The following is a 25,947-nucleotide window of genomic DNA, read 5'->3' as shown; positions in this document are numbered from 1 at the left end:
GTTCCTAATTTCGTCTCCCTCGTTTCCTGAAGGTAAAGGACGGCGAACCAGTAGGTATGAAGGTAGACCTTGGTTGTATTCCATCTTGGGTATTTTCAGGTAAGAATTTTTGTTAATATCACTGCACGAGCGTCTCTGGGGTTCATGCTGCCTCTCGTCAACGGGAACATGTGGAGTAAAGGCAGTAGAAGCGCGGTACTGACCAAATCAACATGGCCAGATAACGAATGCGAGGATACCTGTGTCCATACCCCGTATATGCTTTCATGACATAGTTCAATACACAAGGGGATAACTGCATAATATGTATTCATGTCCAGATATAATTGTTTCAAGAGGACTTAGATGGGCAGGCCATGTGGCACGAATGAGAGAGAAATACGAGTTTACAGGATTCTTGTTTGGAAACCTGATGGTAAGAGACCTGTAGGAAGGCCAAGGGACAACGTTGAGATGGACCTAAAGGAAAGCGATAAGGAGGGAAAAAAATGGATTGTGTTGCCGCAGCCATAATCCTTCGGGTTTAAGAAGAATAGAGAGTTAGTTAGTTAGGGGAGAGCTTTACTCTTTAAGCCAACAAAAATTATAGCTAAAGCATTCTAATATGTTGTTTCCAGATGAAGGAACGAAGTAAATTTCTGTTGTTGTTTAAAATTAAAGTATACACTCTTTGCATAAAGTGAACCATTGCTACCACCACAAAATATTATTGGCAATTTAAGCAAAAATTGTACCCGAGTATAATTTTTTACAACGATATATTCCATGTTTTCAGGAACACAGCTCGGAACCTCTTATGGAACGTTCCAACAGATGAGCGTTCTTACATTCCAAACCATTGGTTCGAGTACGATGCTCCAGCTCCCATAATGCACTACCTCCTTGGATTTCTCTACGTCTGCTTTTTCTTCTGTGCCCTTATCGGGAATGGGATTGTCATCTGGATATTCTCAACGTAAGTTGTGTAGTTTTAGTTTAGTGGAAGACTATCTCTGTAAGTCCAAATTGTGCACAGGTAAGCTGATCGAGATTCAATGTACAGTTTAACCCGTAAGAACACTGGTGTGGGAAAAGCAGGGTTGGCATGTCTAAAACAAAAGTGTTTAAAACAACTTGCTTTAAACGTGTTTTTTTTATATACTTGTTTAAAACACATTTTGATACTTGATGTTTGATAGTCTGTGGTTATTTGCATGGTCTGTAACTTTGTCTTTTCATTCAATCCGTATCATTTTGTTTACCGTGCACAGAAATCTGTTCAGTGGCTGGAAATGTATATTCAAAGAAACATACCGTGATGAATATCCGTGGGCCACGTTTGAAACATCTATCTATGTTTTCTTACAAGTGTTTAAAACATTTTTGGAATACCGTGTGGGTGAAATAGTTTTGTTCCTCACTTAACATACTGCACATAGTTGTTAATGTCAGTATTTTGTTGCCTTCACGATAAAATGTATTTTGAAAAACAGAGTAGCTACCATGTTGACTGTGTGGGACCTGGCAACTGTGGATTAATTGAAGCTTGTCGAACAGCCTACATGCGAGATTTAAGACTAACGTAAATAGGCATTTTAAAAAGTTAGTCAAGCATTTACTTTGGAACCCAATCCTTCTTTGGATGATTAACATATTCCTTATTAATCATTATTCTTAGAAAATAAGTCTTCTTGATATTATGTTTTAAATTTTATTTGTTTAAAACATTTTTTACGGTTCTTGATTAAAACACTGTCTAAAACAAAAGAAAACTGTTTGTTTTGTTTCTTAAAAAACAAACAAATTTTGCCAACCCTGGAATAAAGATCACCTAGTCGAATTTTGAAATATACTTTTGATTGATTGATTGAATTGTTGTTTTATGCACAGAAAGGCTAATCGGGACTGAACCTACAGTTTAAAGTGGGGTCCGAACCACTATGTGCCTCCATATATATTTTTTAAATTTTCAATGAGTGCCTGAAGCCACCCTTCTCAGTGCCTTTCTACAGAACTCTTTCGCCTATCGGAATCTCGGATCGAGTGTGATTTCGCTACTTCCGTCCGTATTGTCGTAGAAATACTGCCTGGGTAAATTTCACCCATGTATGCAGTCATACGTTTCAGTTTGGTATTTCAACATGTTATTTTTTTCTAATTTCTATTACTTGCATACTCGTACAATAAATGTTCAAAGTTGATAAACTTCTTTTAATCAATAAAGATATCGGTATTTACATGCTTAAAACAATTATAATTCAGACTTGGAGAAGTAATTCCTACAGAAAATAACCAGGCAATTCACACACACAACCACTTACTAAGACACAAAGTAATTATCTCTGGAAATACACATTATCCAAGTGTGCGATATAACAACATCAATATGCAACAACGCAAAATACGGATTACAATTCCTGTCATCTCTTGCAAGTAAAGCGTGGAGTAAACTGCCTGTGAACTGTAGAGAGGAGAGAAATTTGACTAAATTTAAACATGTTAGGACATTAATCTATGAATACTGACACTGTGCCTCATTTACCCAATGTCTTCTTCACATACGCTAGTTGAAAAACTATTTATATTTTACTTTCTTCTTATGTTTTAAAATTATCTACATTTGAAATTTCCATATTCTCTCTATATATAAACAATTAGCATAACTGTATACTTAACACATTCATTCATGTATGGCATATTTTTTATAGATTGATAACACTGGGGAGCAAAAAAAAGATTTTATTTTGTGGCATAAAGTTTAATAACAGTTTCAGCACACAAATCAGCTGTGATTGCCAATTGTATGATTGGTTCAGTTGAATTGACTCCAGTTATAAAAATAAACACACCATGGAAAATGTAGGAGGTAAAATTACTCCACGCTTTTCTCGGTAATATCAAAATTTGATAATGGGCTGAAATTCCCATTAAGAAACTTATTTATTTATTTGTAAATTGTTGCTAGGCATTGCTAGGCAATATATATCTTAATGTTGAATTTTTGGGGGAATCACAGAGCAGAAAACTACCGCGATATAGTTGGAAATATGTTCAAAACTTTTGAGAAATTGGGAGCTAATATGAGTGTGAAGATACATTTTCTACATAGCCACATTGATAGATTCCCTGAGAACCTTGGTGAATTTAGTGAAGAACAGGGAGAAAGGTTCCATCAGGATATAAGGATAATGGAAGAAATGTACCAGGGACGGTGGGATCGCCATATGATGGCCGACTACTGTTGGAGCTTACAGAGGGATTGTCCTAAAAAGCAATACAGCAGGAAATCGTATAGAAAACGTATCACATAGTTTGTTACTTCATTGTGTACATATTTTCTTAATTATTATGATCATAGGCCTATACAAATTTATTTTTATGATAATGATTGTAATCACAAAAAGAAATATTAAATTGTTGTTGGAAGTTCATTTATAAGTATGTCTTATGTTTCCGCCATTTTGGTTTAGTTGCATTTATTTCATAAATGAGAGCCAATTCAGGAAATATATTATTATATCATTATTCAGCAGCATGAAATCGCCCTAAATTAGCTCTCAAACACCGTGCCGCAATTTCACTGTTCCCCAGTGTAATTAGTGTAAAATAAACTGTAAGCTTAAATGTAACCCTACTTAAAATATAATAATGATAATAGTTTTACTTGTGGGTAGTGCAGTTCCTGCCGGGTTAAAGTGAGATCAGAACCACTATGTGGCTCCACCGGGTATCGAACCCGGCACCTGTTCATTATAAGGCGAGGGTGTTACACTGAGTTACCAGATTGAAAACAGTTACAGGTTTTTTGCTCGCATATAGCGAGGATGGCCTAGAATCATACAAATGCTGAATAAACAGAAGGCGATGGTAGAAGAAACAAGAAACAGCCACAGTATGAATTACTGGGAAGATACAAGAAATGTTCCCCTCCCCTAGACCTAATCATCACTGGCTTTGAATCAGTGTCACGTGGTTGCATACAATTCAGATCAAAATGTTATCGAGTGTCTTGTCTTCTGTTCTTGCAAAAATACCAAAAACATATTTCCTAGACGTTGTAAAAGTATGTTGATGTTGTGTGGCGACATGTTACATAATATATGCGTGCGTGTGACACGCACACGCACAGGCTGATGCGCTGATCCCATTATCGCGCATATCCACAGCAATGATAGTGTAAAACATGCCAAGGTCGTTCTCGTTCCGCAACCTGCCAACAGGTGGCAGGTCAATACGTTCCAAACCAAGCAGCATTATCAGTGACACGTGTGATGTCTATTCGCGATTAAAATTAACCGATATGCCATCTGGCGGGATTTTCAGGAAGTACTCTAAGTAGGATACGTTGTGTTGAAGTCGTTTAAAGCATGGGGAATATGCGAGAGAGTAAGGTCTACTGTTCATGTTTTTTTTGTTGCTCTAAATCGTTTTATGGGTCAGAACAAATTAAAAGTTTTCATGTGTTTCCACCCCGTGGAATCAAGAAAATGAAATTTGTTAATAAATCAGGGAAAACGTAATTGACAGAACATTGGTATAGGGGATATAACACTGTAATTCGGCAAAGAAAATTACGAAGAATGCACGAGTCTGCTTACTTTATTTTTCGAGAGATAAATATATATTACCATGAAAGTAAAGTTTTAAATTGTACTTATAAATAAAGCTTTTTTTTTTTTTCGAAAAATCATGAAACGTCTTACCCAATGCGTCCATGTATTACCGGTATTACCATAGGTATTACGTATGTGTGAAATTTGGAACAGGTGCAAGTCGATCAAGAGAGAAGATCAGCGGCGGCTCAAAGGGCAGAGCCGCCGTGCCATGGCACTACCCTCAGAAGAAACCCATACCTCGCCAAAGTATTGTTAAATTAATACATTTGCAATTTACAGACAAGGAGATTCGAATCTCATAGTGGAAAGACTTGGGTTACCTTGGGTCAAGCTGACGACCGCACCAACCTACAAGCGGCATCGCCAGCTGTTTCGTACCCTCGCGAGGTTGACACATGAGCAGAGGGTCGAAGAAGTCTCAGCTGGAAACAAGGTGGGGGAGGGGGTTAGCCATGGTGCTGCTGGTCATAAGACACCAGCCGAGCCAGTTTTCGCTTGGCCGGACGAGGGACATAGTTGCCATCTTTGGAGATAAGTCGCTAAATGTGACTGATTTGTAAGACCCGTTGGGAAGCAATTCGTCAGAAAAGTACTATCTACTTTTCTGCCTACTTTTGGAAAAACAAACATAGTATTTATCCAAAGTTAAATGAACATTTAGATATAAGATAGATGCGTCTAAAGGGCCATCCAGACATTTATATTTTTTAGATAGCAAAAAATCGTATGATGATGCGAGTTTCCTTTGACATTTCGACAATTTCTTTTAAAATATATGTCTAGGATATTTTCGACGTCCAGTTGGAATACGTGTGCATGAGGGAGGAGAAGGTGAAGGGATTTATTTTTCCCTTTCTCTTGTAATTGTTGTGTTTTTAGGGAAGTGTCCTGTAATGTATAAAAGATAGATTAGTGAGTGATGACGATCGGATAATGCGTTATTACTTATTACACACACTGTTTTGCACGTTACCAAACGAGGATAAATTAAAAGCTAAACATCTTGACCAGTGGCGCAACCATAAGGAGGAGCCGGGGGGGGGTGGGGCGCTGCAGAGGGTTTTTCCTTCGATTTTTTGATCACGTTGGCACTACCCATCATAGTAGCCGCGGGCCGCCACTGGAGAAGATGAAAATAGTTTGATGTCAAATGTAACCAGAAAAAGAAGTGGACATGCTAATGTTACTGTCTCATTCAGTACGATGTCATTTTTCAGTGAGTATAGCCTGGTCATGAAATCGTGAATATTATTATTGAACCAGCCTTTCTCTTTCGAGAAAGAACTGCAACGATATGTTCGCAATTTTCTCCTGTCCCAGCTTTTCAAGTATAGGTCAATTCCAATTCCTTTATTTTCAAATAATTTCCGAGAACCCCAGTTACAACATGACGTGCAGATGATACAGCACTGCTTTGGACAACCATTGCGTATACATAGTTTCGTCTGCATTTTCCGTGTTATTTTTGCCTACCATAATTAAATGGTTTGTTTTCAGTACAGCTTGACGTTTGTTAGAGTACCTGGAATTCACTTCGCATTCGCAATATTTAAAAATAATGCGTAATTTAAACGTTTTCTACCATACCAGTCATGACAAGACGCTGCTATTTTGTACTACTGCTAAATGTAAACAAAGATTTATCCTACCTAGAGCGGCCATATTGGAAGCGACACTAGCGCTCAGGTGGTAATTTTAATCGCGAATACCGTGTAGTGTTGTTAGTGGAAGAAGCAGCATGTATTTTTCCCAACAGCTGAGAATTTTATTGTTGAAAAGTAGGGGTGTGAGGGATCCCGAAAAGTCGGGACCGGGATCGGGAAAAAAACTTCCCATCTCGATCCCGACTTTTCGGGATCCCGAGCAGTAGGGAAATACCGAATGGTCATTTAAAAAAGTGCTTAATTCTGTACGTTTTCTGCATTGTAAGTGTCTGGAACTTACCGGTAATGTTTAGTTTTTATCCCAGAAATGCAAACACAATCACTTAAGGTGAAAATTACGTGTAGAATTCGAGATTTCCAGAGCTTCGGGAAATTTTGAACATTTCCCGTATTTTTTCCCGTCCCGAATGTCAGGATTTTAAAAAATTCCCTGCCCGATTAAAAAAAAATCTGTCCCGCGTACCCCTATTGAGAAGTATTGCCAAAGCGATTCTACACACAAGTAGCTGAGAGCTTTTGTCAATGCCTGGACGCTTCACAATAATGATTGAATTTACCTAGCTAATGCAACAACTGTTATTTTTATTTTATTTCGCTATATGCATATTGAGTGCTTCTGTAAGCAAATTTATATGTATATCGTAGTTGGACCTCTCGTCAGTGGCGGCGATTATGGGGGAGGGGGGTTGCCCCCCACTTTTTGTCACTTTTGGCCCCGCACTATGCTAAACCTTATGTACGAAGGGAAAGCAAACTGTCTTTGCCCCCCCCCCTCCCCCTCAGTATTGTAACCGAATTGCCGCTACTGCATCTCATATATACATACATACATATCCAGCAATGTTCAAGTAACAATTTTATGTTACCTACTTTTGCAACCCCCCTCCCTGTATATGTATGTGTATAAAGCTTAGCGGTGTCCAGTTGATATGACAGATGACTCCCACGTGCAAGACTCGGGTTCGAATCCTGGAGAGGGTGGTCAGAGGTGGGAATTTTCCCGACAATGTCCCTGCATTAGGCGATCACCTAACCAAGAAGCAACCTTGACGATCAAACGTCACCTTCATCAATGGTCGTGATTAATTTCTGATTGATTTTTTTTTATTTAACTGCTTTTCTTCCACTTTTGGCTAATCGCGACTATGAGGATGAGTGATGATATCATGAAAATGACCACAAAGAACACCCATGCCTACGCCGGGATTCGAACCCGGGACCTCTGGCGTCACAACGCGCTGTGCTAACCACTCCGCCATTGAGAGGCCATCATCAATGTATGTGTGTAGCTCTACTTCCACAAATCCTCGTGTGCCTTCATAACACGGTGCAATGAGTGGGGGTAGCTCGGTGTGTGTGTGTGTGTGAGGGGGAGGGGGTGAATTTAAGGTTTCCAATAAATATGTATTAAATATATTTACGGGTGGCTACTAACCGTGAATTCCAGGAATTCTGCGTGAATCTTTCTCCGTAGTAGTGAAAAATTGCGACTTTTATTAATCCAAATCCAATTGAATTTACGCATACAGTAGACTCGCGATTATCCGAGCTAATTGGTACCGAGACTACCTCGGATACGTAAAAACTCGGATAATACGGAGATAATGTGCTAATAGGTCGTAAATGACGAAACAACACTTAAAACTGTATATTAGTAATTATTTATTACCAGTACAACATAAATGAGAAGATCACTTTTTCAAAAAGTCTTTCGTAGTTTTTTGGACACACCTTTTCCGTTTGCCACTCATACTACATTACTGGCTTAGAATAAGCCTATACACAGATTTAAACACCACCCTAGCAATCGGATACACCGACAATGTAACGAACACGTGCAGCGCGGACGGTGACTTGACTCCAACTTACTAGTAAACAAACAGGGGGTGCGTTATGAAGCGCGATGTTTTCCAACCACTCCCTCGGTTAACCCGGAGCCTCGGTTAATCGCGAGTCTACTGTATTTATAAATGCCCTGAAGCAAGTTTTTTCACAGTTTATCGAGGAAGGAAAAGAAAGCTGCGTGGAAAAAAATTCCCTCAATCTGTTTACTTTGTTAGTATCCTTTGCAGAACAATCTATCTGACAGGATATCTTGAAGTTGATTACGTCAATTTGAGTTTGAAATTCTTGTACAATTAACAAGCCGCAACATTTTTGATTTGTGTTTGCAGATGTATATAGAGTCTGAGTCAGCGATGTGCGTCTACGCGTAAACAACGATAGTCTATAGGTACATTCTACACGTAGACTATTTTATTTATACACGCAAATTACGTAATCTATGTAAACAACATGGCGAAAGGTGATAAAAGGGCGCCGTGGAATTAAAAGAAAATTATACCGCGTATCAGTTGCTGATGTGCGAGGAGAATTTTTCATACTCTTTCTGCCGAATTCGAACAATTTCTCACCTAGGAAGAACCTAAGATAGGAAATATTCTAGTGTTTTATGGGAAAAAGACTAATTTTGACTCACGACTGCCATCTGTTGTTTCTTTTGCATACTATTTATCTTCTTCCATAGTTGATAATAGAAGAGAAGATAAATTTTGTTGCAAATAGGATTCTTGTCAGTTCGTTAGGAACTAACATAGTTGAAAATGTCACTTTCTTTTCATGAAACCCTTCAAAATTAATTTTAATGCACTTTAGATTGTCTACGTAGTCTATGTAAACTTCAACCCAATGTAATCTACGCGTAGATTACGTGTAGACAACGCACGTAGATGTAAACTTATAGTCTACGACACATCACTGGTCTGCGTATGTGAAATGGCAAATGTAAACTCCACTCCGCACCTGAAATTAAATATTTTAAATATATTATATACTATTTAATTATAATTTTTGGATGCATTGGAATCTCACAGACCCTTCATATTGTTAATATAGGCTATCTATGTGTGTGGATGGTGAGAGGCGGTAATACGTATGGTTGAAATAGAGAAAACGTTATCTTCTACCCTTGAATATTTGGAAAGTTCGCCTTGAAAACCGGGAATTATACTTGAATGAGTTGCCACCCTGATAATTTCTTACCTCAATCTCGGTTCCGAAAATCTTGACTTCCTGCTCTAACAATAAAATACGTCCTTCATTCTTCGCAGAGCCCGTTCGCTGAGAACGCCGTCCAACATGCTGGTCTTGAATTTGGCTATCTGCGATTTCATGATGATGGCAAAGACGCCTCTGTTCATCTACAATTCCTTCAATCTTGGACCAGCAACAGGAAAGTTTGGCTGCCAACTCTTTGCATTCGTCGGATCACTCTCTGGGATTGGCGCCTCCATGACGAACGCTGCCATTGCCTACGATAGATACAGGTGGGTCACATTTTACGTTGCTGTAAGAGTAGGTATGCGGTAACAACGCTACAGGTACGTATGTCGGATCATAGCCTTAGACGTCCGCAGGACTTTTTCCAGGGAGGGGCAAGGAAGGTATTTTTTTTTACCAGGGGGGAGGCACATTTTCCCCAGTAATAGCGTTGTTCCCTCAAAAAATATTGCTTAAATTTGAATTTACCATGTTCGTGCAATAATTAACACATATTATTGTGACTGAAATGAAATTATATGTGTGAAATATATAATTTTTGTTTGACCTTCATTTTCCAGGGGGCATGGGCCCCACCCTTCAGGACGCCCATGATCAGAGCCCTTCTAGGAAACCGGCTTATCCCCAGTTTGATATAGAAAACAATTTTACAATGCATATTCTGCATTAAGGAATCTTAATTTTGAAATATACAGATGGTGATGTTGACATACTGAATAGGGTTAATACAGTTAGGAATAATACTAAAATAATTATAAAACAAAGAAATTTAGATATTAGCATAGAGAAAACTTATTACATGTTTACAGGCTGAAACCCTAGATCATCTTACCGTTACTGGCTCTTGCAGTAGTGTAGTACATCGAGCATATTCAAGAATGAAGAAGACACAGGTGGGCAGGCCATGTGGCACGAACGGGTGAGGAAAGAAGAGTTTACAGGATTCTTGTTGGGTAACCTGATGGTAAGAGACCTGTAGGAAGGCCAAGGGATAACGTTGAGATGGACCTAAGGACATCGGTGAGGATGGAAAAGATTGGATTGATCTTGCCCAGGATAGGGACGAATGGAAGGCTTGTGTTGCTGCAGCCAAAAACCTTCGGGTTTAAGAAGGCTAGAGTTAGCATCATTGAAGGCACAAAAATTCCTGTTGAAATTAAATATAAAGTGAATGTGGTTGTGCGGAACGTTGGCAAAATGTCAGTAATCTTATGTACATTCTTCGCAGGACAATCGTCAGACCTTTTGCTGGAAAGATGACGAAATTACATACAGGGGTGTTGCTCCTGATATTATGGGCTTATGTCCTTCCATGGGCCCTCTTCCCGCTCCTGGAAGTCTGGAGTCGGTTTGTGCCAGGTAGGACCCAATAACCATGTTTATTTGTTATTTACCGAGCATCGAACACAGGTTTATTTGATAGAATCTCCTTGCCTTGTACAAATCACACTTATTGAATTTAAGAACGATTTTTTTAGGATGTTTACTATTGATAGCTCTTTTGCTTCAAGTAGTGCTAAGCCTATACCACTTTTAACCGATACTCTTAACGATTCCCACAGTAACCGGTATCTTAAAACTGTAACAATTAAAAGTTGCTGAAAATTTTTATTAATATTAATGGGTGATTATTCCACTCCGGGTATCAATTTACGAAAGTTTGCTTTAAAATACGGTAGAACGTCGTTTATCCGCACAATCAAAAAAGCACATAAATAACACAGTAATTTAGGCACGTACTCTACGTACATTACAAGTGTTTTCTCATGTCTTTTGTTTTCGTGTACTGTATACGTATGTAGTACTGTGTACTGTATGTATAAAATAAACCTGTACTGTACGTGCTTTTCTTTGTTAAAGAAACACATGTTCGATTATCCGCATAACCTTCGGTCCCAATTAATGCGGATAAACGTCTTTCTACTGTATTTTTTTTTAAAAAAATGACAATATGAAAATACATATTATGTAATCACAGAATACAGTCTTTTTCACATAATACTGGTAAAAAAAACAATGGAAACTTTGAATGGTGCATAACGTCCAGGATAATTAGAATTCCGGAAAGGGTCGGGTGGTATTTTTGCGGATCTCACGAACGATCAAAATGCCGGTACCGGTAAATAATATACAACCGATATTTTCCGATGCATCGGCATCGGCTCAGCCCTACTTTCAACACAAATAAAACAAACGTACACGTTATATTTGTCAACGTTTCTTTCATAATCATCTTCTTGTTTTCAACTCTTACAAACACAGAGATGAAGAGGAAGGAAGAATCGTTGAATAGAAATAACGGACATGTACGAGGAAGAATCGAAAAGTCTTTGCGCCTATTTTTTTCGAGCTTGTTATAAGTGTTATTACAAAAGCGAGATATACGAGCGATGCAGTAGGCTTTTCTTGCAACGGCCCTAGTGTAACTTCCGATTTCTTCCACGACACGGCGCTGTTATCAGTTGGCAAAGATGGCTGGAGTGCTCGGAAAGTCCACGCCATATGAGGAGCGAAGTGTTATTAGTTTTTTATGGTGCAAAGGACAAAGAGCCACAGATATACACAGGAAAATGAAAAAAACACTAAGTTGCTGACCAAGGCAGTTTATTAAGATAAAAACACTTAACAGGTAACCCTGTATCAGGGTCTTCCTCAGATGAAGAACTAAACTAAAATGAAGAAATATACTACACACAGAAAGATTACATACACATAGCAGGATCACTAGCCACACAACAACAAATCAAGTTGACAGTCCTTATCTAGGAAGATTTCTCCAAAGGAATTAAACATATCACCTCCTGACAGTTGTTGACTAATGGGTCTACTATAAGGAATATTAAATTTCTTGGATATTGAGATGAAAAAGAAGAGAGGAATGGGGATTGTGGCTACATGGTATCAAAAGAAGTGTTCGGCAGGAGTGTTCTGCCACAAAAGAAGTGATGTGGGTGATGGAACTAAACGTAATTTTATAAGGAACATGGTAGATCAATAAAGAAGATATGCACAGAGAAAGGGGAAGAAGAAACCAAGATTAATAGCCTGTGGGAACAACTAGAAGATAATGGCTATGAAAAGAAAAAGAGACACAACATCAACAGAAGAAGGAAAGAGATAAAAGAGAGAGGACTGGAAGAGAAGGAAGAAAAAGAGAGATGGTTTGGTATAAGAAGAATGGGCGATGCCACAGAGAAGATATGCAAAGTGCTGAGGAAAGTGGGTATAAGAACTTGCAGGAAGGGAGGACGCACTATTTTAAGTATAGCCAGCAAGAAGAAGGAAGAAGAGGAAGGGGTTATCTACGAGGTGAAGTGCAGAGGATGTGAAAGTGTATATATAGGGGAAAGGAAGAAGAGACTTAAAGACAGGTTAAAGCAACACATGGATGATGTGAGATTGATGAGAGACAGGAATGCCATATTCAAACACACTAGAGAAACAGGACATGAAGTTGAATGGGATTCGGCTAGGCGAATAGGAAAAGGGAAGAGAGAACTAGTGAGAAAATGGAAGGAGGCCAAAGAAATAGAAAATAAAGGAGAAGACATCATGAATTGGAATGGAGGACTCAAGATAAACAAGGAATGGAAGAGTGTGTTAGAGAAAGTTGAAAGGATGAAGAAAAGGAATGAAGAAAAAAGAAGTATGAACAAGGAAGAAAGAAGAGAAAAGAAGAAGACCAGAGGAGGAGGTATTCATCCATAACCAAAAAAGGCAGGAGGGGAGGGGGAGTGGTATGCAGGTGGTTCTAGACTCTTGCTAATCTTGACCTGTCAATTACCTGTCAGTGTAGTAGACCCATTAGTCAACAATTGTCAGGAGGTGATATGTTTAATTCCTTTGGAGAAATCTTCCTAGATAAGGACTGTCAACTTGATTTGTTGTTGTGTGGCTAGTGACCCTGCTATGTGCTATGTAATCTTTCTGTGTGTAGTATATTTCTTCATTTTAGTTTAGTTCTTCTTCTGAGGAAGACCATGATACAGGGTTGAAACGTTACCTGTTAAGTGTTTTTATCTTAATAAACTGCCTTGGTCAGCAACTTAATGTTTTTAATATGGAAACAAGGCTTAATTATATTACAATATGAAAATGGATCTGCTCCCATCTGCGAGCAGCCATTAGGAAAAAGCGTCAAGGCATTTGTGAAGTGAGCAATTTCGTGTTCCTCCATGACAACGCGAAACCACACGTGGCGAAAAAAACAATCGTCAAACTTCAGTCATGGGGGTGGGAGATTATGGAGCATCCCCCGTACAGCCCAGACCTAGACCCCTAGCCCTAGCTTACCATCTTTTTGATCCATTGACGAAGTTCCTGGCAGGACAGAGGTTCACGAATGACACCGAAGTGCAGAACGTTGTTCATCCTTGGTTCCGTGATCAGTAGGCCACCTTCTATGCAACGGGCATTGCGAAACTTGTGGTACGGTGGGAGAAGTGTCTCAACAGGTGTGGTGATTATGTGGAAAAATAGCAAAAAGTACGTAGAAGATTGTGTATATCTTGTTTTTCTTTTATGGTTTGTAATCTGGCAATAAATAGTTAATCGCAAAGACTTTTTGATCTGCCCTCGTAGGATGATATTCAACTTGACGTCATCATGCGCTACACTCTGGGAAGAAAGCAAGCAAACAGATTCGAGCCTTCATACAGCGAGAAAATTTGCATTGCACCACTTACATATATTTCACTGATTCTGTAGGGCTTCAATTGGAAAAGGTTAAAAATAGACATCTGCACATTTCTCATATGATCACGACAATACCTTGAATCACATCGACAAAGACCATACGCACAATGCTTACCTGGCCTGATCTGTGCAGCCCAAATATGGTGCAATGAATTGTGGGGGAAGTTGTTCGCTGAATACCATCCATTGAATTAAAATAACAAAGAAGCAAATGACGCGAGTAGGATAAATCAAGTTGAAGAAATAAGAAGAATAGTACTGAAATAAAAATTAAATGTAAGTGATGTGCGTTTACGCGTAAACAACAATAGTCTACATTCTACACGTAGATGACGTAATCTATGTAAACAACATGGCGAAAGGTGATAACTTAGCAAAGGACGCCGTGGAAGTAAAACAAAATTATACTACGTATCATCAGTCGCTGATGTGCGAGAACTTTTCATACGCTCCCTTCCAAATTCGAACAATTTCTCACCTAGAAAACAAACCTAACATAGGAAATATTCTAGTATTTTATGGGAAAAAGAATATGTTGACTCACGACTGCCATCTGTTGGTTTTTTGCATACTATTTATCTTCTTCCATAGTTGATGATAGAAGAGAAGAGAAATTTTGTTGCAAATTGGATTATTTTCAGTTCGAACCAATATAGTTAAAAATGTCACTTTCCTTTCATGAAAGCCTTGAAAATTAATTTTAATGCACTTTAGATTGTCTACGTAGTCTATGTAAACTACAACCCAATGTAATCTACGTGTAGACAACGCACGTAGACAGATGTAAACTTATAGAGTATGGCACATCACTGAATACAACTCTCTTGAACGATTATTGTTGCTGGTTACACAAAACTTTACTACGATACATAATAATTGTTTGTTAAATATGTAGGTAGACGTTTCTGGCATTTTGGCTAATCTCGGCGATGAAGATGAGTGATCATTGGATGAAAATGATGAAGTGACACTCGCAAAGAAACATCAGTGCACAAAACAAGACTCGAACCATGTTTGTAGTAATGAAACCGATAAAATAAAATAAAAAGTTTTACCGTAGAAAGAACATTGTTTAAATAAATCAAATTTCACGAGAAAAGTTGGACTTACGCTTTAAATAATTTATTTTCTTGACAGAGGGATATCTCACAAGCTGCAGTTTCGACTATCTCACCGATACCAGTGAAACGAAGGCCTTTGTAGTCTGCATTTTTGTTTGTGCCTACTGCTTACCCTTGAGTCTGGTGGCATACTTCTACGTGCAGATAGTGAAACATGTCATGGCGCACGAGAAGCAACTTCGAGAACAGGTGGGTTTGACTCAATGTCGCCAACTTCTGAACACGTCAAAACCGTAACAGTAGATTGATACTAGCCTACATTCAATATACCATGAACGAGGGTCATACGAAAAGTAATGAGCATTCTTTTTGTGGGCAAATCTGTAACAGAGAAGAATGAGCGTTGTGTGGTAGGCGCCATCTGTTATGTATCCTTGATGCCCGGTTCGCTCAACCATCTTTAAAACGCTCTTAACGAGTTGATAGTTAACGCATCACTAAAATCTTAGCAGCCTGTTAAACTTTTAATGTTCACTCAAGCAATTTTATAGGCCCTTTAACTAACGACATGTTAGAGACGTTTTGCTTTGATGCCTTGCTATTCTCATACTTTGATACTAGAAGTGCAACGTTTTCATTGGTTGCACCGTGGACAGTAGACTGTGCGTAAGCGGATTTGGGCTTTTTTTTGTATGAAATCCCAGGAACAAAAATAAATAAAGTAATGTGTAACACATAAATATATGTTTAAGAAATGAATGTTAGTTAGGTATTTACGTCCGCAAACCGAAAATGTTATGTATTAGGATTAACAGTTACATTGTAATTTCGTAAGTTAGATTTAAATGAGTGCCTACCGACTGCCAATACAAGATCATAAATATATAAATAAAAACTACTGTTCTAGGTTAGGGTAATCTGTTTGAAGTTTGATAAATTTAATTATATTAAAATGGCATGGCAAAAGAGCCTAAAGGTGGAAATGAATGTGTGTTTGCTATAATAATTTTCCTCAACAAAAGAGAACATTTCACGAAATGTACACCATGCATAACTTTACTTACTGTGCCATGGCAATTAAATAATATGTAAGTCACTTCTATTGGCATTGATGTGAATAGGGCATTGCAAACAAAAAATCTACTGTTTCCACATAATCACTGACAAAAAAAGAAGACATGTAAAATGTTTACCAGTATGATTACCGTCCATGCATATGTTTCTGACGTTTCTGAATGGTTGTGTTTTTGTTTCGTACAAATATTTTTCAAAGAGAAAATATATACATGTATAATACAATACGATATTTTATATTTGATTTATCATAAATGGTGAAAAGGACAAGTACACTGTTAGACAGTATCCTCACCACTTGTACGAACGTCTGTGCAAAGAATAATTTCCGAATGCGTGGTAGTGTTTTTTACAAACAAATATGCTTACTTTTACAATTTCCATGCACGAAACTACATTACCAGAAACAGCTTAGGATTAAGCTTTTATCTTAATGAAACATACATGTGTAGTACTGTACTTTACATTATGTTTGGTTATTCATTATGTGATGAAATTGTAGTCATTCAGAAAATGTACCTTGTACATGGAACGGTTGATTAATATGATATTTTACATTTGATTTATCATAACTGGTAAAAAAAAAAATGCACTGTTAGACAGTACCATTACCACTTGTACCTATGTATAAGGAAAAAATTCCGAATGGATGGTAGTGTGTTTTTCAAACAAATAAGTATGTATACTCTTACAATTTCCATGCACGAAACGACAACACCTTTAAACTGCTTAGGACCTGAAGCTTTTTTCCTTAATGAAACATACATGAGTAGTACGGTTCTTTTCAATATGTTTGGTTATTCATTATGTGATAAAATTGTACTCATTCAGAAAATGTACCTTGTACATGGAACGGTTGATTAATATGATATTTTACATTTTAATTTGTCATAACTGGTAAAATATATAACAAGTGCACTCAGACAATATCATTACCACTTGTACGTATGTACAAGGAATAATTTCCGAATTGATGGTAGTGTGTTTTATGTCACTGCACAATATCAAAATGTTACAATGTCAATGCACGAAACAATATACCTGAAACTGCTTAGGACCTCAAGCTTTTTTTCTTAATGAAACAACATATGTAAGCTATATTACGTGATGAGATGGTAGTCGTTCGTAAATGTATCTTGTACATGTAACGGTTGATTATTTTTTTTTCAATTTTTAAGTGCTCTTTCAGTTGTTATGAATACGATTTAATTTCCATTTGCACCGTTATATGTCAGCCCATTTTCAATATACTGCATAATAATTGTTTTGGTTTTGTGATTATATTAAGACTCACGTTATATTAAAGAACATGTTCTATTCTACAGTACATATGTACAGCTACGAACTAAATAAGTAAATAGGTTAGGTAGGTTTTCTTTATTTCTGTATTTGGTTAGGTTAGGCAGGTCAGGTTTGGTGTTTTTAGCATCTCCAGTTTGCTACAGCTGTCCTTAGCCGCTTGTGATTCAGAATATAAAATGATGAACATTTGTGTCGAGCATTCTCGGCACTGCAAAATCATTTCCTTCCATTATGTTAATTGGAGTAGGTGGATAATAATTTGAAAAGTTCGAAAGAACAATTCCCTACTACTTTGAAAGATTGCAGGCTACATTGTGTAATGTCACAAATTTGTTTTACATTAAATGAGAGTACAGGACGTGTATTGCCTATTTCTAGGACAGTTGCTTCATTTTAATTTTATCTCTTACGTTTTCTGACATTTTTCAGTCTAAAAAACAACATAAAATTGGAATGGTAGTTATAAGCAGACGTAAGCATAAACACAAGAAACCACGACTTTCTCAAGTTTCTATGTGATCCACTGGAAAACGGCGTGGACGACGACACCGAATATTCTGGTGAATAACTTCACCTTATACAAATTGAAATATGTAAAAGGAGGTTACATTATTTTAAAAAGTCATGCGATATTTTGTGTTTATGGTTACAGTGCATTGAAGGTGGAAGCCCAATATGCATTTTAAAAACATCAAGTTCGTATAATTAAATATAAGCATATATTTTTAGCTCGACAGGCAAAATTTTAAAAAATTGAATAATGTGTGATGATCACGATGCCATTATTGACAAAACTTTAAAAAGTACATTGATACAATATTTCTCATTTAACTTACATGTGATTTCTGATTTGCAGTACGAATTTATAATATGAAATAGGAAATGGGAAAATTATTTTTGCTGTACAAAGAAATCGAACTAGTGTATGTTTTGCGATGTTATGCAAATAATGTGTTCAAATCGGTTTGGGATAACCTATCAACACAACAGCTGGCATACGCAATTTCGCCATCTTATTTCCGACACAACACAACGCGCTGTTAAGCACTTTAATGAAGCAAAAGAGTGCCTTTAGATTTAACGACGACATTAGAGGTCTGTTAGCCTTAACGAAGGTTGGAGAAATGCCTCAATGTGCTAATGTAGCGTTAACTTGATTTAACGCTTCCTTAAAATTTAACGCGCGTTGAGCGAACCGGGCATGAGTGTTATAAGCAGAGTTAGGATTTTTAGGTGCGCACCTTTTTTTCGTAGTGAAAGTGAGACCTCTCTGGAAGGACTCAGTGGGTGAAATGTTGCCTCAACGTAAGAATGAAGCTAATTTTCCAGCACCTTTTTTCCCCCTTTTTTGATAACCTTTCCCCTTCCCTCCCTTTTCTGGGACATTTATCTATTTTCCCCCTTTTTCGTGTTCTTAATCGCTTTTCCTCCCCTTTTTGTGTCTTTTACTGGTGTTGTTAAATATATTTCCTCAGCAAATCATTGAATTTTTATTTTCTTTTTTCGCGACACTTTTCTCTTTAAGATGTCTTCACATTGTTATCTGAAATTGAATGTATTTAAACTGTGCTTGATTGTTGCCTATTTGAAATCAACAATGGAAAGACCGCTACTGATATGCACCAGATCGCCGTTATTTTTTTTAAGATAGAAGGAAACGCAGTTTGGTCCTGGAAGCAGTTAAGCAACAATGTGTTTCTGAAGTGGCGGGTTTCACGTTTCATGTGTGAGCAGTGACAGATATTGTTTGTGGATGTAAGTTCCTTACCTGCTTTTTCACTCTGTTAGATCCTGTTAGTGCATGTACTTTACCATGCCGAAAGTGCCCAGATCCCGATTTCTCAATCTGGCTCAAAATTTAAGCACGAGTTCATAGAAAGTGATGGAACTGTTATTCGATGCACGGTTTGTGATACGGGAATCACATTAGATGAAAAACACCAGAGAGATCGCATCCAGCAACATATTTCCAGCTCTTAGCATCAAAAGAACAAGAATCTGCAAGGAAGTAAGTCTCAGCAGCCTCTCTTATGCAATACATTTGAGCAGTGTTCTTCCAAGAACCAAAATTTAAAGGAATTTAATGTTGACTTGTGTGCATCTTTTACACAGGCGGGGATTCCACTCAACAAGGTGAACCATCCGGCCTTGAAAGGGTTCCTTGAAAAGTATACATGGTTGTCAGTGCCCGATGAGAGTATGAGAGTACGTTAAGGGAAAACTATATTGAACCTGTGTATGAAGAAACTGTTCGTAAAATTAGGTGAAAGTGTCAGATTGCGATAAAGGTGTCATTCTGGATGAGACGACAGACTCAATGCAACGATATGTTTTGAACATTTTGGTTTTTCATCTGATAGGTGAGGAAGTTAAGCCCATGTTACTAAACATGTATGAGTTGCAGAAAACCAATGCCAGTACAGTGATGCAGTCATTTATGAATTTCTGTCAAAAACTGTGGCCCGGTGGAATTCAGTTCGAAAAAGTTGTTGTTGTAGTTACTGAGCAGGCTCCCTACATGCTATCGGTATTTAACCAATTGAAGCCGTTGTTCCCTAAGTTAAAGCATGCAACCTGTTTGGCTCATGCCCTTCACAGGGTTTCTGAATCTATTAGGAACGAATACAACATTATAAATGAGTTCATATCTGATCTGAAGAAAATACTCCTTAAGGCCCCGAGTCGCATTCTTGCCTACAGAGAAACTACCTGCCTGCCCCTGCCACATTTCCCCATCATTACTCGCTGGGGATCATGGATTGAGTATGCTGCATTTCTGTGTGAAAATTTTGAAAAAATTAAGGAGTTTGTGCTTTCCCTGGATTCAACCGATGCAGGTGCAATTTCCAAGGCACAGCAACTGCTCCTCCCAGACAAGATAGATGATTTGCAAAAAGAACTATTTTGTGTACATTCCTACAAGTACCTGTTGACAGCCATCAAAAGCTTAGAACAACAAGGCGTCGAAAAGGGAAAACAATGGGATATCTTTACTATTGTGAGGGGGCAGTTAGATGGTTTTGCCAGAGACAAACTTGAGGCTAGTCTTGACAAGAATCCGGATGTTGTGGAATTTGCCACTTCCACAGAGTTGCCATTCCGAGTGAATACTAAGTTTGTCCCACTTGTTTCTGTGGATGTAGAGAGAAGCTTCAGCTTATATAAAGATATTTTATCTCTGAAAAGAAACAAAGTCACTCTTAAAAATTTAGAAATGCTTAATGTTGTAAGGTACAACAGCTTTGTGTTTTTCCCCGACTCTGGTGAATAACTGTAACACAACCTATGTGTGTGATGTGTACACAGCTTTGAGTGAATAGCTTAGACTAATAAAATAGGAAGGAAAGTTTTAATAAGTAGTATAATTATCAGCACCTTTTTTTGCCCCAATCAGCACATTTTTTGGTCTTATTTTAGCACCTTTTCCCTTCCTTTTTCCCAATGAAATTTTCCCCTAAAAATTCTAACTCTGGTTATAAGACAACAGTAGCTTTCATCACGGGACCAGTATGACTTCTACCAAAATGGAGGACAGCGATAGTTCATTTCATCAGCGTGCTGTTATTGAATTTCTCGTTAAAAGAGGAAATCCCCGATGCAGAAATTCACGAAAGACTTCAGTGTGCCTTCTGGAAATGTGGAAATGAGTGCATTGGTGCTAGCAATGTTAGATGATGAGTGAAAAAACATTTTGAAGATGGAAATTCAAGCATTCAAGATCATAGAAAGTCACCCTCGAACAGAATGCAACAAGGTGAGGGTTGGACGTCTTGAAAGAAAAATTTTCCTCCAGCACAATTATGATCCACTCCACTCTACGTTCTGATACAATGGAAGCAATTCAGCAAGCAGTGGGTCAGTGTCTTCAACAGGCTGGAATGGAATTCTACTGCAGGGGCATATCAAAACTTCCAGAACGGTGAGGAAAATGTGTACAAAAAAAGTAGATATTATTCGGAAAAGTAAAAAAGACTATAGATAGATGCCTCAAAGTGTTTTTCAATTATACATATATTTTTATATAATTGTTGTTTACTACTTTTGATATGACCCTCGTATATAGTGGTGTATTAACAGTATTTTCATTGAGTATGTTTTATTTTGTTACCCTAAAAAAATAGATGCAAGTTATAATTATCTATGGTAATTTTTCATTATAGCAAATGTATACTTTTCTTTTTAATCTATTGTAAATATTGCTAATTATTTTGTTATTATTCCTTTAGGCCAAGAAGATGAATGTACAGTCTTTGAGGACTAACAAGGAACAGGGTCATATGTCAGCCGAGGTCAGGATAGCCAAAGTTGCAGTGTCTCTGTGTTTTCTATTTATTCTCTCCTGGACTCCATATGCTGTGATGGCGTTCATAGGTGCTTTTGGCAACAGGTAAATATGGCTGTGTTTGAAAGAAAAGAAGCATTTCAGATAAAGAAGTTAAATTTGGAATATTGTGTAACAGAATCTTGATCTGGAATACAGAACACAGGGAAATCTAATATAAGTAGTCGACTGTGGCTACATGAAGCAAAAATAGTGATGCTGCATTTTCTCTGCAAGATCAGCCAATGCAGTTGTAGCATTAAGTGTAAATCATGTTGGACACCCTTCCACATTGTACATCACTTTTGGGTAAACAGTTACTGCATATACTAAAGCCATCTGGTGACAAGTTTCAAATCAATATTGATAGCCTGCCTCACAGAGTGGGATTTGTAGATACTAAAAGTCTGCATGAGCGGGTATCACTCACTGAGAGAAGGGAAATCCACTAACCTACCTGCCACCTATTGGCACCCAAGCTGTTGATGCACAGCGCATGGTGGACAAAAGCAAGCTGACGTAATCCGGAACTTTGAGCGTGGGCTAACTTGGGCAGATGGTATAGTTCTACAGGGATAACTGGTAATATCTGGGTAAGAGGTTCAAAATTCTCAATAACACATAAGTTATAATTTGAATCAACGTTGAGAACTAGGTGCATGACATGAATATTTCTATCCCCTTTCCAGTATAAAAGAAATTACAAGTATATAAGTAGAACTGTGTTAAACCCACTTATATACAACAACCAATAATAATCACATTTTCCAATGTTGGCAAAATTAAAACCACCTTACTGGTAGGCAATGGATCACAACACAATGTCAGCATTACAGTTGCGAATGTGTGCGTGTGTATTTTTCACTTTCTCTACATATACTAGAAATACAGCATTGACACTAACTCAATTTTCTAAGACCTATTTGCGACTAATGCAGATACTGTACTGTAATTCATGCCTACCAATGATATTACATACAAAGTTTGTGCAGGCCTTGCACATAAAAAGGTGCAAATGAGTTTACAGGTATGATTTGAATGTTCAGTGTCTCGAAAATTGTTAAATAGGAACAAAATGCATTCTTTACTTAGTGGAATTTATACATATAATTATTATTATCATAATTTGCAGGACCTTACTAACTCCAGCTGTAACCATGATCCCAGCTCTGACTTGCAAGGCGGTGGCTTGTCTGGATCCCCTAGTCTATGCTATAAACCACCCACGTTACAGGTAAGAATGGGGTATGTTTTCTTCCTCCCAAAATCCTTGATTCATATGATGAAAAGAGCAGAATAAAAATGTTGTAGAACAGTCATAGCAGAAATCTCTACACCTGTGGCAAGAACAGACTGAGAAAAGGACCTTTATGGTCTAGTAGTGTTCCTCTGGGTCAAATATCGGTCTCTCAGACAGTATTAAAATTATAAAGACAACTTTTGGTGGACTGATAGACCTACCAAATACAGGATGCCCAAAAAGTTCCAGACAATAGACCAAATCCTAGTATTTCTTCCACACAGGTCTGCAGGTTGTTGAGCACAGGGGAAACTTAGTTTGGTGCTATGGCATGCCATTCGCCTTGATCCTAGTATGGAGGTAGGCCAGATTGCAAATCATCACTCTGCACAGATGGAACTTCAGATACCCACAGAATGAAAAGTCCAACGGATTCAAATCCAGTGACCCGTCCATTCAACGGGTCCTCTTTGACCAATACAATGTTCCCGATCTCACACAGGCCTGGTATAGTGCAGGACTTCTTGTACACACTGTAGTAGTTCACCTTGTCTGGTCATGAGAGACAGCAATCGACCTGCAATGAGCTGTGTGATCTGAGAAACTATCAAATTTGAAGATTTGAAATATTCTAAAAAGTAAAGAGCTACCAAATGCTAGTTCAAAGTAATATAAATTATAACGATTTCCCACGTCACATATCTACTTCAACATTTGATTTCTCACGTTATCTTTGAAACCATTCAAAGTATAAAAACATTTGGTGAGTTGAAAGAATTCTGAATTATTAACGTTGTAAGATATCCATCTTGTTGGTGTATCTCTGATTAAATAATCAAACCCAACCAATACCTATCGATACTCGCAAGTTACTAGAAATACAAATATATAATTTAATGGACTGAAAGATCTATTTACTGCAATATGAAAATGTCGGTCGATACATCCATCTGTCTAGTGGTCCCAACTTCAGAGTGCTTGATTACTCCTCGAATCCCCATCTAGGATCCCAAAGACCTCGGTCAGTGGGGCAAGTGGGCAGAGTCTCGATGGCACTACTCGCAGGGAGCCTGGGTGTTTCCACCGTTGTTGGTCCCCCACCTTACCGGTCCCCGGCCAGGGTCCAGCGTTGGTGTTTCTGCCTTTCCAATAAATTTAAAGCAATCAATCAATATAACTTGAAATTTCAACATCTCAGAATCAACCAATCCAGAACACACACATATTGAATAACACCTTCATTTATATGCCATGGTAGCTAAGTCGTTAGGGCGTCTGACTGCCATGCGAGAGACCCAGGTTCGATCTCCGGTGGGGGGAGAACCGGGACTTTTTCAACCTGTTCAAGCAGCTCCGGTGCCCACCCAGCATCGTATAAAGTGGGTACCTGGAGGAAACTGGGGGGTAAAGGCGGCCAGGGGCATGGTTCTGATCACATCACCCCCCAGCATGACAGAGATCAAGGAAGTGTGGGGCCCTAACCCCACACCCCCTATACACCTTCATGGTGTGGTGCAAAGCACAGGGGACCACTTTACTTTCACTTCATTTATATTATCTATTGGACCATTTATTTGTCTGCTGGAGTCAACAATGGAACAATTCGATACCTCTTGGTGACACACAAAATACAACAGCTGATGCACATTTTTTTTTTTGGGATTGAAGGCAGTACTAAGTTTTCTATAGTTACAATATATAATATAGTGCCCTACTGCTAAAAAGATTAACATAGAAATATTTTATTTTCTGAAATGCTGAAAAAATAACAATTTCATTACATTAAACATTTGTTATTTCAATTTGGCTACTTATAAAATGTGTAACAAAATCTGATTCACACCTTAGATTATTAACATAAGTGGGTAATATACTTTCTACTTTTCTTAAAAGTTATTTGAATAAAACAAAGTATTTTCAAGCTTCTTAAATCCTTAGTTTTTCTTTGTTGTTTATCGTAGATGCAAACATGAACCAAGTGTTAAAATAAAATTATTAACCTGTAGGAGATGGTTACTTGGTAAGTAGATTCTTTTTTGGTAGGGAAGGGGGGTTCAAATTTCAGTGCTCTCACATATTTGCACAAAATGACAATTCTAGGGCTCGAGAAAAAGAAATAAATCTGAAACATGCCAGATATATCCACGCAATCTCAACAAACAAGGCTTCAATTATATGTCTTTGCCTTTTGTTCTCTTTCAGACTAGAGCTTCAGAAGAGAATGCCATGGTTCTGCATCAACGAGCCAGAACCAGTATCAGACACTGCTTCTGAACACACCACAGAAACAGGAACCTAAGGTTATTGGCAAAACTGACGGATGTCAAGGAAGTGGCTTCGCAACTAGATGTCCCTTCTGCAGCAGTATCGTGAAGTCTGCCACAAGAGGACAAGTATCTGCTAGAAAAGAGATATTAACCCAATAGGGCTAAACAATCTTCCACTTAGAACATGTGATTGCTGTTCACAAAAAACAATCAGAAGCGTCATGTCATGGATTTAATTATGTAGTTGTCCTGCTGTTGTAGATAAGCATTTGGGAATAATAAACTTTGACTTAGAGCTACCTTTTCTTATTTCTATTGCAGCTAGTTTCCCAAAATTAACGCAGCATTTCAATTGTGCACATTTTCTTCCACATGGTCAGCAGCATTCTGCGAGGTCACATGTTGTAGTAAACATGTTGCAGTTAGTCATTATGGAGTGCTACACGACGGAGGAGCAAGTGACGATCATTAAAATTAATTACAAGTACAGAGACTGTGGGCAAATTACCTGTGGAGATTCATTAAGGAGAGGAGTTACAGTTACGTACCATCTGTGCATTTGATTCAATATCGTCGGAATGGGTCCTGCTTCTAAAAAAAAACCTGGATGTATGCAAGAGAATGAATTTCCCCCCATGTTGCAAGTGGAAGCATTTTCTTTTTATGTC

General features: G+C 38.0%; 1 protein-coding gene across 1 annotated transcript; it reads left to right on the top strand.

Annotated features, from left to right (window-relative positions):
* Window positions 1–836: 836 nt before the first annotated feature.
* Window positions 837–25,547, top strand: LOC146004939 (opsin, ultraviolet-sensitive-like). Its single transcript, XM_083143996.1, has 7 exons — window positions 837–955; window positions 9,370–9,585; window positions 10,548–10,678; window positions 15,152–15,324; window positions 21,678–21,838; window positions 22,905–23,006; window positions 25,215–25,547. The coding sequence occupies exons 1-7, from the start codon at window positions 870–872 to the stop codon at window positions 25,309–25,311; spliced, it is 966 nt and encodes a 321-aa protein (XP_083000122.1). The 5' UTR covers window positions 837–869; the 3' UTR covers window positions 25,312–25,547.
* The last annotated feature ends 400 nt before the right edge of the window (window positions 25,548–25,947 follow it).

This window comes from Lepisma saccharinum, chromosome 22 (genome assembly GCF_977018435.1).
Source record: "Lepisma saccharinum chromosome 22, izLepSacc3.1, whole genome shotgun sequence".
NCBI classification, from domain to species: Eukaryota; Metazoa; Arthropoda; class Insecta; order Zygentoma; family Lepismatidae; genus Lepisma; species Lepisma saccharinum.
Note: the sequence above shows the minus strand (reverse complement) of the source record. Positions and strands in the feature narration are given on the sequence as shown.